Raw genomic sequence first — 15,349 nt, forward strand, 5'->3', positions numbered from 1 at the left:
ATGCTCAATCATCACTCAATTAATCATTTAATTATCTCATTAACTTTAATACTCTTGAGTGTTAATTTAACACTGGAGTTTTTGCTGTGTATTTAAAAAAATGTTGCAAATAAAACCATAGTCCACAACTTATGTAGTTTTAACTTATTTTAATATATAAATTCAGTGAAATCATCAAACGTTTGTATGACTTGCCAGTGACTTGTGACCCAAGCTACGACTTGACTTGACTTGCTTGACATAAAGCAGTGACTTGACTTGACTTGCTTGACATAAAACAGTGACTTGACTTGACTTGACTTGACTTGCTTTTCACAAAACCAAACACACGCGAGAAGTGATAAGGAAATAACGCAAAATCCCGCATGTGTAAGACCGCAGTTCTTGCGCGAGGCTGAAATTGTTATTAAAAATGATACCCTGCAAGAAGCTTGCGATCCAAATTGTCTGTACACTGATTTGCAGCGAAAAGGAGAAAAAGAAAAACATAGTATGCATGAGGAAATGGCTGGGAAGACAAGGGGAGCAAGGACTGTGTGTTTCTGCAAAGAGAGTTGGGGGTAAATAAATCATTTTGCAATGTTGTGCTGCTGTTGCTGCTGGTCAAGCAAATGTTTGTGATTTGTTTCTGTTTGATATAACTGTAAATATATCTAATAAAATACTGATATTGTGGCATATAACTCCTCCCGAACTCCCCGCTGCTCTGTATCTTGCTCTCTCATTGGCTGTCGGTCATCGCCGATGTAGTTTTCAGTCAGAACACTTTCACACAGCAGGATTTTGAATCGCCGACAGGTCCAGATATTTAGCATGCCAAATATCTCACAGGCATCGGTGATTCGTCGGCGATTCTCTCAGATCGTGTCTTTGCTCATTCACATTGCGTGTGTAACAGTGTAGTCTCTGCGTTGTGTTGTGTTGAAATCAGATGGACACCAAATCGCACTTTAAGAAGTTTATTCTGTTGACAATGAATATAGAACAGCGGTGATCAGTTTCAGGAATCACCCTCGTGCATATTCGCGGCCATTCTCATTCTCGACTGGCGCGAATCTAAATGACTCTTTTTACATAAACTACATAATAAACAGTAATTGATAACACATTTGAAACTGGTCTGTACCTGTTGACAATGAATATAGAACAGCGGTGATCAGTTTCAGGAATCACCCTCGTGCATATTCTATTGGAAGTGAACATTAACTTGATATTACAATACATATAACAGTGACACAAACCCAAATCATACAACATACTTCTAAACACAAGTATAACTCAGTATTAGCCCATAAAATGGTTATATAATTACTAAAATATATTTAACACATGGAGCACTCACTCACCGCGGCCATTCTCATTCTCGACTGGCGCGAATCTAAATGACTCTACCGGAACCAGTTCATCATTCTACCAGATCTGGGCGGAGAGTGCAATTAAAGGGGCCATACATGAAAATAACTGTAGCAAGTGGAAGCACATATTTGACCTGTTACACTCACCCCTGCTGAATTCCACTTGCTTCTGCACAGAATAGCTCCAAAATAATGACCAAAAAAAAATATATATACACATTACAGACTCCCAAATTACATTAGGTACCTAACCTCAAGAACCATATACATTAAGAAGAGAGAAAATAAATGTAGAAAGTGTTCAAAATGTCATGACATTGTCAATTAAATTCAGTGTAGACACTATTCCCCACAGGAATTAAAGTGAAAAGAGGGGGTGGCCAATCCCCTAGACACTCTTAGAAAAACATGCCCGTTACATGTTAGCTAAACAATGACAATTCATATATTTGGACACACAAGTTGCTCAGCAGCGAGACGTCACTCCAGTCTCAAATTAATAGATCACAATCTCTTAAAATAACCAAAATACATCAATATAAACATCACAGTAACATTTGCATTAACTAATACCGCAAATGTATACCAGAAAGAAGAGAAGAAAAGAAAAAGATGAGTTAACATACAAAACTCAAGCAACATACTCATGTTTACCCCAGAACTTTTTGCTGGTTCATTATCTCAATTAATCTCGTTACTGGTTTAAACAATCTACCAGCCCTGGATCTCACACGACTTAGTGAACTTCCAGCACGGAAGTTATGAACACTGATATTTGACACCGAATTATTTTCCTCAAAACGACCACCAATAGGCGTTGAAACACTCAAAGAAACAGAAGCAGATTTATCAACTTGCTCTGCAGAGGATTCAGGTACATTCCTGTCCATACTCTCAACATCCTCATTACCCTCTGGTCTCAGCTGGGTAGTGTTAGAGCTGTCAATCACATTATGGTCTAATTCATTAGCCTGAGTCACGTCCACAGCCTGTGTTGGTCCAAAAACATCTGTAGCTTCCTCCACATTGTCCAAGTCTGCATCATCAGAAGGTAGCTGTGATACCCATTCTCGTGTTCTGTAATTGGTAGCATCCTCAGACACATCAACAACCACAGAATCAACACTCTCTGAGCCACTCAGGTGGTTTTCGGATGGCTCACCTTCCAAGTCATCATCAGGAAGTGGAAGGAAGTTAACTGGCATTAGAAGGTTACGATGTACAGTCTTCACAACACCAGTTCCACTGTGCTGAATCCTGTAGGTATGACTGTCTGCATTAAGACCAACAACAGTGTACACAATATCCTCCCAAAGGTCAGCAAGCTTCCGTTTTCCACGTGCTCCCTTGTTGGCAAGCAAAACTCTATCACCAACATCAATTGGTCCTCCCTTGACTCTCCTATTGTACAAGTCAGCATGTCTCTTAAGCTGTTTCTTGGCAGATGCCTGAGCGACACACATTGCCTCCTTCATATCTCTCCGAAGAGCCTGGACGTAATTGTCATAGTTTACAACATCAGGATTGTCTAGAACAGGTCCAAACACCAGGTCAATGGGCAGCCGTGGAATCCTCCCAAACATCAACAGGAAAGGAGCATACCCTGTGGTCTCGTGGATGGTGCAATTATACGCAAAAGTCAGAGATTTGAGTACTTGCGGCCATTTGTGCTTGGTCTTTGCCGGCAGAGCACGTATCATATTGCCCAGCGTTCTGTTCATCCTCTCACAAGCTCCATTCCCCATTGGATGATATGGAGTTGTCCTCGATTTTTGGACTCCAGCGATATTCAACAGTTCAGCGATCAGGGCACTCTCAAAGTTGGCTCCACGATCAGAGTGAATTCGGCCTGGGAAGCCATAAACACAGAAATAGTTATGCCACAGTTGATGCGCCACTGCTTTGGCAGACTGATTTGGACACAAGAAGGCATTAGCCATTTTTGTGAAGTGATCTGTAACAACAAGAACATCCAGGGACCGGTTGGCAGAGTCCTCCGCTGACCAAAAGTCTATGCAGACGAGTTCAAGGGGCTCTGTTGTAATGATGTTCTCCAACGGTGCACGACCCTCCGGTTCTGGTGTCTTGCTGATCACACATCGACGACAGCACTTCACATACTCCCTCACATCCTTCTCTAGGCCAAGCCAAAAGAACCTTTGCCGAGCAAGATACAGAGTCCGCTGCTGACCTTGATGTCCTGCTTGATCGTGAATGCCTTTCAACACCATGGTTTTCACTGCATCCGGCACGACATACAGGTAGGTTTTTCTCTTGGTGACACTATTCTTTGACACCCTGTACAACACACCATTCTTCATCAGCAGGTTTCCCCAGTGTTTCATAAACCTCAATACAGCCTTCGGCTCGTTCATTCGTTCCCTCCTATTTGGCCTCCGTCCTCTCTCGACAAAGCAAATCACCCTTTTTACAACATTATCATCCTGTTGTCTCTTCATTAGATATTCATGGGACAGCACATCAACATCCGGTGATTCTGATGGCATTATCGCTTGTGGAAGGTGAGGCAGCAACAAGGCATGTGACTTGGAGATATCATTATGCCTGCATGAGTGCAGAACAGCTTCCACTTCCTGCTTTGACATTGTACCAGGTAAGGAAACTTTAGCTGTATGACAGGCAATGGCCACTCCTCCAGTGTTGGAAGAACTGTCAAGGGGGTGAGTAGACCAACGGAAGACATCTTGGACACAGCCTGTGCGCACAGCAGCAGCTTCTGCCAGCAATTTATCATAAGGAACTCTCGTCAGACGATGGAGTACACTAGGGTGCACAAAGGGCTCTCGACTCAGAGCGTCAGCAACTACGTTTTTTGGACCAGGAATATACTTAATATCAAACTGGTAAGGTGCTAGTTTAGCAACCCATCTGTGTTCACAAGCATCCAATTTTGCTTTGGACAGAATATAAGTTAATGGGTTGTTATCTGTCCAAACAGTAAATTTCTGACCCCTGAGCCAATGATGGAATTTGTCACAAATTGCCCATTTCATGGCATAAAATTCTAACCTATGTGCAGGATATCTCGACTGAGCATAGGTAAGCGACTTGCTCGCAAAAGCAATTGGCCTGGCTGTCGTCCCATTGCTAGGAACCTGTGACAATACAGCTCCAAGCCCATTACTAGAAGCATCCACTGAGAGTAGGAAGGGCTCATTGAAATTTGGATGAGCCAACAAGACTTGATCTAGCAAAGCCCGCCTTAATTTGTGAAACGCTCGACTGCATTCCTCAGTCCAATCCGAAGCAGACAACTCTCTCTGACACATTTGACGCTTCCATCTTCCACGAGGAGCCTTTCTTCCAGCGGTAAGACTGAACAATGGTTTGGCAATGGCTGAACAGTCTTCAATAAATTGCTGGTAAAACACTACCATACCTAGAAAAGACCTTATTTTCTGCTGGCAGGGGACATTGGTACCCTCAACCATGAGATCATCCTTAGTGACAGAAGCAATGGCTGTGACTTTTTCTGGATCAGTAGCAATACCATCCGCACTGATGATGTGACCCAAAAATGTTACCGAACTCCTCAAGAGGTGACATTTCTTCGGAGCAAGCTTGAGATTGTGAGTCTTGAGACGCTTAAACACCATTTCCAAGCGCTCCAGCGCCAGCTCTTCGGTGGGTGCAAATACCAGGACGTCATCCAGATAACATAATAGACTGTTGAAATTCTGATCCCCGAATATAGTCAACATCATCCGCATGAAAGTGGCCGGACTATTACACAGTCCCTGCGGTAAACGATTATATTCGTATAACCCAAAAGGTGATGTAAATGCTGTGTATTTCCGGTCATCTTCATGAACTTCTACATTATAGTAGCCAGATGTGAGGTCCATGGTTGAAAAATAGGCATTTCCACCCAACGCGGCAAGAGCGTCTGCTTGATGGGGAAGGGGATGCGCGTCTTTGATTGTGCGAGCATTAATCCAACGAAAATCTGTGCATATTCTCAAATCTCCTGACTTTTTCCAGACTAGGACAAGAGGTGATGCAAACTCGCTACTAGATTTTTGTATGATCTCACGTTCTTCCATCTCATTCAAAGCTTGCCGAAGTTTGTCATATTGATTCGGAGCAAGGCGTCGATACGGCAACCGAAAGGGCTTGTCGTCACTCAGGCGGATACGATGAACAAAGCCTGTTGCTTTTCCACAGTCCAACTTGTGTCTGGAAAAGATAGAATGATACTGAGAGATAAGCTTCACCAGTTTTGCTTTGCAGTCTGCAGACACATCACAAGACTCCACATCCAAGTCAGCTAAGCCCAAGTTGTGTAAGACTGCAGTGTCATCAGCAGAACAGGAGTTGTTAGGTCCAGATTTGACTGGTAAACACAGAGCATCTGTTACACTCATCTCATCCTGACTGTCAGTCAAAACATCAGCTGTTCTCTGAACTTTTTGCTCTAAATCAAGTGAGGAACCATCAGAAAACTCAGAGCAGTCAAAATCCTGCAAGGCCATGCAAGGAAAAGCATCAGCAAGCGTAGAATTCCTTTTCAAAGTCACTGCTTTCTCTGAAGGGTTTATCACTTTAAGCGGAACCCATCCATCTTCACGCATCAACGCTACGGTTTTCCCGACCAGCACTGTCCTTGGCCTTGATTTAACTCTACTGGGCTCCAAAATGACAGCGCTGCCAGCTGAGATGTCATGGGTGCTTTGTAGTTTGGCCCAAACTAAGTTTTCAGTCATGGGTTCAAGTGACACTGCCTTTTTGATCTTTACTGTTCCCACTAGGTCAGGGACAGGACCATTTCTCCACTTCTCCACATTGGCTAGTAGATCAAGTAACTTGCTTTGCTCATTGATATCACACTCATGTTCAGACGCACTTATTAATAACTCTGAAGAACCTCTCAGCTGAAGAATCAAATGTTTCAAGAGATTACTGCCTAGGATAAGATCATCACCCTGGCCTTTGACTACCAAAGTTGGAACAGTGACATGACAGCCGTACACATTCATATCCAGCTCGCACACTCCTGATGGGTTAGTTCTGGTGCCTCCACATCCAACCAAAACAACATCTGTCGGGGCTAGTGAAAGGTTCGACAACACACCAGTACTCAGCAACTGAGGTAAGATCTTGGAGCTCATGGTGCAAGCCATTGATCCAGTGTCAAGCATTGCTTTTGCCTCTACCTTTCCACCAATAATCACTGAGGTGTAGAAGAGATCATCATATGGCTGAAGTTTCTGAGTATTTTGAAAGACAACTGTACATTGAGAACTATACTCTTCGCAAACACTTTTATATACAGATTCCTGATCGTAATCCAACAATGATCGGGGGTCATCATTAGGCCTTGCACTCACCCCCTCCACATGCAGGCCTAGTCGTTTCCCGTATGTGGAACAGCATCTTTCTCAGGCATCACACTAGCAGTGAAGGCTTTGGCTTTAGGACACTCTGCACGTGCATGACCTGATTTGTAACAAAGAAAACACAGATGATTTGCTCTGCAGTGAAAATGGGTGGTGTGGCCAACATCTCCGCACACCTCACATGGTAGAGTAGGCCTCATTCTGTTTCTCTGTGACTTAAAAGCATGCCGCTCTGTGCCAGCCTGACGACTTGATTGCCCATGCTCCAAGACACGTTCCAACATTGCTAAAATTCGCTCCATTGGTTCAACAGGTTCTGTAGGCTGAGTTTGACATAAAACAGACTCAGGTTTAACAGCTTTGCTAACCTTTGTTTCAGGAGGCTGGACAGCAACTTCCTGTTTCAAAAGAGAAATGGCTGGGGGCGCTCTAGAAACAGAGCCACATCGTCTCTCTCTTCCATACTCCTCCAAACGTGCATGAACATCAGCCGCCGTCCATTGCTCCAAAGGTCTGCATTTGAATATAAGGGAAAGCTCAGGGTCAGGACAATGTCTGATAAACATTACAGTGAGCTCATTGGATAGATTGTCAATCTTCTTGTCCTGTCTCTTTAGACAGTCCTCAGCCATATCCATGGCCCTATTCAGCCTCAGCCAATAGTCAAAGGGATCCTCACCAGCGTGTGGAAGTGTGCCATAAAAATCAGCTAATGGCATGCTAGAAAAAGCTGTGTCACTGAAATGTTGTTTCAACAAATCAAAAATAGGACTCGGGCCTTTGCACAAATCAATGGAAGGGTTACTACGCAAGCCCACCCTCACAACTTCACGAGCCCGCCCCAAAAGCCTACTTAGGACTTCATCAGCTTGTTCTTCGATTGGCGTCCCTATTTTGCGCAAATATGAGAGCACTATGGCTTCCCACTCATGTATAGTGTACGGCTCAGCCCGATCACCCCTAAAACAAACAGGTTCCTTAATTTCAGATTTTAGAACTCTGCTCAAAACGGATGAGTCTGCACTACTTGAACTGCACACTTTAGACTCTAAACAGGAAGCAATGCTCTCCCCAATAGAGCGTCCCATTCGCTCTACCATCCCCACTATTAATTCCATCGACTCATCCCCTCTCAAGCTGGGTTGTTTCAGTCCACCTTCACTGAACTGGGGGGGTGGAGGACTTGAATTGACATCTACATCTTGCACAGCCTCTAAGGCAGACATTGGAGTAGATGTGACAGGAGTATAATCAAGTCTGCCTCTCCCAACTGACGGCATAGGAGAAAACATGAATAGACCTCTACCTCTTCCAAAACTGTTGTCTGAATCCATATCCTATATTGACAGTAGCACTTGATGAACAACAACAACAAAAAACTATATATTACTCAAACAAAAGTAAGAAAAAAATAATAATAATTCTACCCTTTTTTTAACATATGTAATTGTGTTGTTTCAAAACTTCAGAAAAGCACTTTCATAAAAGGAGAAAAAAATAAAATAAAAAAATTCAGAGTCCGAAGTTCAGTCAAAATGAATGTGCTAATTTTCAGAGTTCAAAGTTCAGTCAAAATGAATGTGCTAATTTTCAGAGTTCAAAGTTCAGTCAAAATGAATTTGCTGATTTTCAGAGTTCAAAGTTCAGTCAAAATGAGTTTGCTAATTTTCAGAGCTCAAAGTTCAGTCAAAATGAATTTGCTGATTTTCAGTCTCCCCAATAATACTTTTCAATAAACCACAGTCAAAAAAAAAAAAAAAATTCGTACGTAAAAAAAAAAAAAAAAAAAAAAAAAAAAAATCCTTCAAAGGGTCAATCTTCAACGGCTATTATTGTCAAATAAGCAAATGTTGCCTTCAAATGGATACCACAATACCAGAACTTTGTTCCTCTCTGCAGTGAAACGTGTTCCTTCACTCCACCTTGTGGACAAAAACGGTATTGCAGCAAACAGCTCCGGCGCGAAAACTCTCGTCACCCACGGCACGAACTCCTCCGGAAATCTCCGATCAGACGATTCACCACGCTGCTTCCAGAGTCACGGTCACGGCACCATTGTAACAGTGTAGTCTCTGCGTTGTGTTGTGTTGAAATCAGATGGACACCAAATCGCACTTTAAGAAGTTTATTCTGTTGACAATGAATATAGAACAGCGGTGATCAGTTTCAGGAATCACCCTCGTGCATATTCGCGGCCATTCTCATTCTCGACTGGCGCGAATCTAAATGACTCTTTTTACATAAACTACATAATAAACAGTAATTGATAACACATTTGAAACTGGTCTGTACCTGTTGACAATGAATATAGAACAGCGGTGATCAGTTTCAGGAATCACCCTCGTGCATATTCTATTGGAAGTGAACATTAACTTGATATTACAATACATATAACAGTGACACAAACCCAAATCATACAACATACTTCTAAACACAAGTATAACTCAGTATTAGCCCATAAAATGGTTATATAATTACTAAAATATATTTAACACATGGAGCACTCACTCACCGCGGCCATTCTCATTCTCGACTGGCGCGAATCTAAATGACTCTACCGGAACCAGTTCATCATTCTACCAGATCTGGGCGGAGAGTGCAATTAAAGGGGCCATACATGAAAATAACTGTAGCAAGTGGAAGCACATATTTGACCTGTTACACGTGATTGTCACTCGCGTGAACGAGCACCGATTTGCCTGTGATTTCGGGCATTTGTCGGCGATTTCTCAAAACCTGTCGGCGAGCCAAAATCGGGGCTAAAATCGTGCAGTCTGAACTCGGCATTACTCCCACCTCTGCAAAATACATGTTTAACAGCTAGTAGGCCTAACGTTATATGTTATGAATCTTACACGAAATTCATCTTCATCACAGTGCAACTAATGGAAATGGAAAAACGTGTATCAATACAACCTGTTTTTAGCTTTGCCTTATAGTTATAACTAGCTCGTTAGCGAATCAAAAAATATATATTTTAAACTTTACCAATATCGATATGCTAGCTTGATAGTGAGTACTAAAATACATCTTATTTGTTTATATTCATAATGATAAAGTTAGATTTTTTTATTACATGTGATTCTGACATGATGCTACATGCACTGCGCTCCTTCCTCTCCGCTTGTCTCAGGTAAATAATGCGTCTTCCAGCTCAGCTGTCGGAGTCGCGCATTCATGCGTTTTGGGGGCGTGGCTTTGGAAGGAGCCCAGAAGGGAGAGGGTGGACTGAATGGAAATAATGAGCTGTCTTTAAAACAGTCGTTAGAGGTCTACATACACTCGATTTTTATACTTTCTTTTTCAAAATACTTACATTTTAATTATGTATTGATATATACATAAAGTTTAAACAAATTTGAAAAATAAGTTGTTTAGACCATTCCTACCTACCCCAGCTTTAAGAAGCTTATTTTTAAAATATTTCTACTTTTTGAGTATTTTAATTTGTTTTTACTTTTACTTGTTGATGCTCAATTTTTAAGCCAAGTAAATATTGCTTTCTCCAGCCAAAAGTCCATCAAAGTGGACTAATATTAACAGAAATAAAAATCAGACACTACAATTAGAATTATGCAATGTAGTTTTAATAGCTTTTAATATCATTACTTTGTTTATAATAACCTAGACTGATGCCGACTGCTTTATTTAAAATTGACACAGTTTGATATCAGTTTCCAGTGGAACCAGTTCACCAATTTAGTGTGATCACAAAACAAAGTGCACTCTTGCTCCTCGCCCACATCCTTAATTACATATATTACTTATTGATAACACACCTTTACACACACATACACACACTGTAAACAGCACAAGTCATTTCAATAAAAATCTCTCGAAATAAAAAAGCCTCAAAAAATAGCTTTGGAATAAGACATTTTCATTGAGAGGCACAAATATAAAGTCACTGATTCAATTTTAATTCAGGGATTTGGTGTAATAATAGCAATCTGTTTTTTAACATTAAACATTGTATATTTATTGGTTATTGTGAATTCATGTTCTATAGTTCTTTAATAACAAATGTTGTGCATTGATCATTTGGGTGTGCGTGTGCCCATTTATTTATTATTATTTTTTGCCAAAGGCGCCACTGCCTGCCTCTTATACACTTGTTGGGAGTTGGTTCGTAAAAATGAGTGTGTGTGTGTGTGTGTGTAAGCAGGGCTGTCAGTGGGGTGAAATGTGTCTTCAATAATGCTCAATCAACACTAAATGAATCACTTAATTATCTCATCAGCCCTAAATGCCGCTCCATCTGAAAGCAGGTGATGGTGATTTACTACTAATCAAGGAACCGGCTTTACTGACGAGATGCGCATAACAATATCGCGATTTAAATCGCCCAGCCCTAGTCTGGAGTCATATAAACTCCCAGGAGAGTTCAATTAACACATCAGTGTTGGACCTCAAGGTACATATATGTAACTTTTTGAGGATCAAAAAGCATTAAAAGTTACATATATGTACCGTTTCTTTTAAAGGTTAAGGTACAATATTGTACCCTTGAGGGTACAGCCCCAGTGACAAGCCATTGTACCCTTAAAGGTACAATTATGTACTTTATTTTCTGAGACTGTATGTAGAGCCAGCCCTGATTGGCTGCTTGAATCTCCATTTAAAAGAACGTCCAGTTTGCGGTCTTTCTTTCTTTCTTTTGGCCATCGGTGGAGAAGAAGTCATAGCGCGGTTACTCATGGTTCTTACAGGGCTTTCAACCGAGGAGGTCCTTCAGAAAATATCAGAAGCAGGCATAGAAGTAACCGGCGTTGAGATGAAAGGACATGAAATGGACTTTCAGGCAAATGACGCTTACTCAGATGATAATTTATATGTCACAGTTAGACATTGAGTTTAAAATGAAATGTTGGAAAATGTGAAAATAAAAAAGATTTAATACATTTTTATTTTAAATTTGCGTGTGTGTAATATATATATATATATATATATATATATATATATATATATATAAATCTCATTATAGTCAACGATTGTACCCTGTCAAAGCCAATTTTGTACCATTTTTGAAGGGTCCATTTTTGTACTGTTAAATAAAGGTACAAAATTGTCACCACAGGTACAAGACTGGTCTCTTAAGGTACAAATCACAAGGGGACATATATGTACCCTATGCCAAGGGTACAATATTGTACCCTTGAGGGTACAGCCCCAGTGACAAGCCATTGTACCCCTAAAGGTACAATTATGTACTTTATTTTCTGAGAGTGCAGTATGTGATATTGGTGGAGGGTGGTGGGGGCCCCGAATCCTCTATATGGCCCTGTGTGTAGGCGTGGTCTCTATTGCAACACTATATAAACGCATACGAGGAAACATTAAGTGCATTGAGGCTCGAGTTTGAGACGTTTCTGTGGAACTGAGCCACCAAAGATGCATCTGTTCATCACCGCCGTGTTGCTGGTGTTGGGTTTTCCTTTCATCGTGACTGAAGTTGTTGATTCATTCAGCACATGCAGCAGTTTCTTTTTAAAAGAAGAGCCTCCTTTTATTAAAGACATTCTGAAAGATTCAACCTCGCTGGATAGTAACCGCTACAAACTAATCTGTCAGAAGTATGAGGGTGAATACAGATTTGCAACTCTGTATGACATAAACATGAAGATCCCTCTTTTCTCAGCTTACAAATTTACCGCGGTTAATGACAACCCACCACATGATTCATGGATGATCGAGCCACAGGTAATGTTTCTCCTGGTGGATTATTACAGTTATAATTGATACCTCATTATTGATCTGATTTACTTTTCTACTCATAATAGTTAGTAATGAATTATTTTGTTTAGTTCTCTGAGAGTTTTAATGACTATACATGTCTTTCTCTTTGTTCATTACCTCTTCCGTAGCTTTACCCTTCAGATGGCTCGATGTGTGAACCAGGTGAAAATCAGGCTGTAAATGAAGACTACTGGAAACAGAAAGAACAGGAATGGAATCGTGGTCACTTATTTCCCAACGGCCACGCACCTGATAAATGCACTGCCGCATCTACATACACACTGACCAATACTGTCCCACAGAATATTAAATTGAATAAGGGTAAATGGAGAGATATGGAGCAAAAGGTTAGAGGTTTCATGGAGACTAACTGCCGTGATGAAAACAACGCTGCTAATATCTTGGCCTATGTGCTGACAGGAGCTGTGCCTAGCAAGAACACACGCTTGAATAATAGAGTTAACATTCCCTCACACATGTGGACCGCATTCTGCTGCTTTAATACTAAAACTAAAGCATGGGAATCCCAGGCTCACTGGGCTGTAAACAAAGATCTGAATGAACCAATCCCTGAAAAAACACTGAAGCAATTAGAGGAATTTCTGTTGATTAAATTTAAACAATCCTCACTCTTCGACATCTGTAACAGTTACGTGAAAGATGATCAGCCAAGCCGGTGGTTCTCAGATCATTTCCTGCATGATTTTGTACCTGTTTATGGTCATGGTATACCAGGTATACTTGGTAAATTATCTCGAGAAAAAAAACTCAGCTAAGCTTGTCTAAATGTGAAGGTGGCATGAAAGAATAACGGTAACAGATTTCTGACCCTGTTGTTTCTTTGATCACTATGTAATGCAAAACAAATAAATGCTTTCAGAATAAATGCTTATAATCAAAATCAGTCTGTAGTGTTGTTTATGTATTGAACATGAAAAGCACATTGAGGTCATTGATTTTGGCTGTCACAACAATATCTTTCTTTCTTTAACTAAAACAAAAGCTAGACAGAAGTCTGAACAGATATTTTGTTATTTTCTCTGCCAAGCTAAATAACAACAACGACAACATAAAATAGCCTATCTTAGAGATGATTTTCATGTTTCTCTGAAATACGGACTGGATGATGCTTTGTTCAAGCTTTATGTATCTCACAAATGAAAAACTACTGTAATATTAATCATTGGTGCTCATTTCACTCTTTTTTTTTTTTTACTTTTCAGTTATCTTGAATAATAAATAAATAAAAAACACCCTACCTATGTCATTCTTTATAGCTGACATTAGGTTGCAGATTTCAATACAACTTTAATGTGTAGCAGATAAATGTGGGAAAATTAAATCAAGATGTGATGTTAAAGCAACATCCTGGTTTAGGTTGAGGTGGGGGTTCACCGCATTTTTTTTATTCCCCACTGAAAATGTTTGTTACAAATAAATTACCAAACGGTAAAATTGAATAATGTATATGAACAAAAACATGCATTGCTTTTTACAATCCAAAGCAACTTCCTACTTCCCGCGCCGTTGAATTAATAAGGACAAGATTATGATGCTTTTGTCACATTCTTACTATTCCTTCTGTTCTCCACCAGAGGACACTATTACAACACTAATGCAACTACAAATTGCAGCTTTTGTGAATCCAACAGAATAGCCACATCATCCATTAACATGAACGTCAAAGTAGCCTAACCATTATTAACACACACTGTATTTTATAAAGTCATATTAAATATAAAGCGCAAGCAAGCCTCTTTCAGTGGGTCAAAAGTCAACAATAGGAATGAAAAACAAATCACTCCAAATATGAACAGGGTCTCCCTTCACAATGTTTACACTTCCCCCGACTGCGCTCAGAGTTGTACTCTCATCTTCACTTTCTGAATCCACATCCGCCTGATCCATTGCTGAAACTGCCTTTTTTCTGCTGGTCCGCATTGTTTTGCATATACCACTGCAGAGTGGCTGTTCTTAAACCTGAATGCTGGACATTTCTCTCTCTTCTCCTCATGTTTCAGGCCACAGTATCTGAATTGTATGCTGACCCATTCCCATGAGGGCTCTCCTTTTTCTGTGTGTTTATTCTTTGTGGACATGTAGTGGCACTGATGTCTTTGTCTAGGATGGATGGATACTATGCACAGTGGGACGCAGGGAGAGTTTCGAAAGCGACCACTGATAGCCTTCACTGTAAATCTTGCTGTAAAAAAAATGGCCAAATTCTGACAGTAATATACCATTTTCCATCAAAACAGTAATATACCGTGGAAAACAATGCATTCTGGTTAATATCACAGAAAGGAAGAGTAAAAAGAACTGAAAAAAGAGAAACACAAGAATGTCTCGGTTGCGTATGGTAACCCTCGTTCCCCGAGGAGGGAATGGAGAGACGTACATCAGAGGTGATTCTGACGAAATGGGGATCTCGCTCGAGAGCTAATCTACTTCGAGTGTAACTAAACAAGCCAATGCACACTGGCATGCGATAATTGCACCAGCTGCTGTGCATTTTGCAACATTGTTTAAGTTGGGAGCTTGACCCTTGACTTTATGACATTGTTGCTGCTCTCATTTGCTGCTGCAAGAAAAGGCCAAGATGAGGTTCATCAGGTGTTTTTGTCTGTTGTGAATGGTCTTTTTGTTATTGCCAACATTGTTGAGATTTATGTGCTGGTTTTTTATATCTGTGTGTCTAAATGACTATGTTAGCTCTGTTTTTTTTTTTTTGATGTATTTTAAAAAAATCCTTCATTATAACTGATTGCTGTTGGAACTATTCCTGTAGTTTCACAGTGGTGGGATTTTAAGTCTGTTAATAATGTAACACTTCTGACAAGGGATTAAACACTGGATGAGATCAGTGAATCAAGAGATATACTCGTATACACTCCCAGGAGT

At 40.5% G+C, this 15,349-nt stretch overlaps 2 protein-coding genes across 2 annotated transcripts; one reads left to right on the forward strand and one right to left on the reverse strand.

Moving 5' to 3' along the window:
* Positions 1-4,724: 4,724 nt before the first annotated feature.
* Positions 4,725-9,371, reverse strand: LOC309473921 (uncharacterized protein; the record flags this gene model as incomplete). Its single annotated transcript, XM_082136198.1, has 3 exons — positions 8,589-9,371; positions 4,798-7,215; positions 4,725-4,735 (listed from the first exon to the last, which is right to left on the reverse strand). The coding sequence occupies exons 2-3, from the start codon at positions 6,512-6,514 to the stop codon at positions 4,725-4,727; spliced, it is 1,728 nt and encodes a 575-aa protein (XP_081992324.1). The 5' UTR covers positions 6,515-7,215; positions 8,589-9,371.
* Positions 9,372-12,071: 2,700 nt separating this feature from the next.
* LOC309501932 (endonuclease domain-containing 1 protein-like) lies at positions 12,072-13,577 on the forward strand. The gene is made up of 2 exons (XM_082174225.1): positions 12,072-12,412; positions 12,577-13,577. The coding sequence occupies exons 1-2, from the start codon at positions 12,104-12,106 to the stop codon at positions 13,222-13,224; spliced, it is 957 nt and encodes a 318-aa protein (XP_082030351.1). The 5' UTR covers positions 12,072-12,103; the 3' UTR covers positions 13,225-13,577.
* The last annotated feature ends 1,772 nt before the right edge of the window (positions 13,578-15,349 follow it).

This window comes from Leuciscus leuciscus (assembly GCF_965113295.1).
Source record: "Leuciscus leuciscus genome assembly, chromosome: 1".
Taxonomy (NCBI): Eukaryota; Metazoa; Chordata; class Actinopteri; order Cypriniformes; family Leuciscidae; genus Leuciscus; species Leuciscus leuciscus.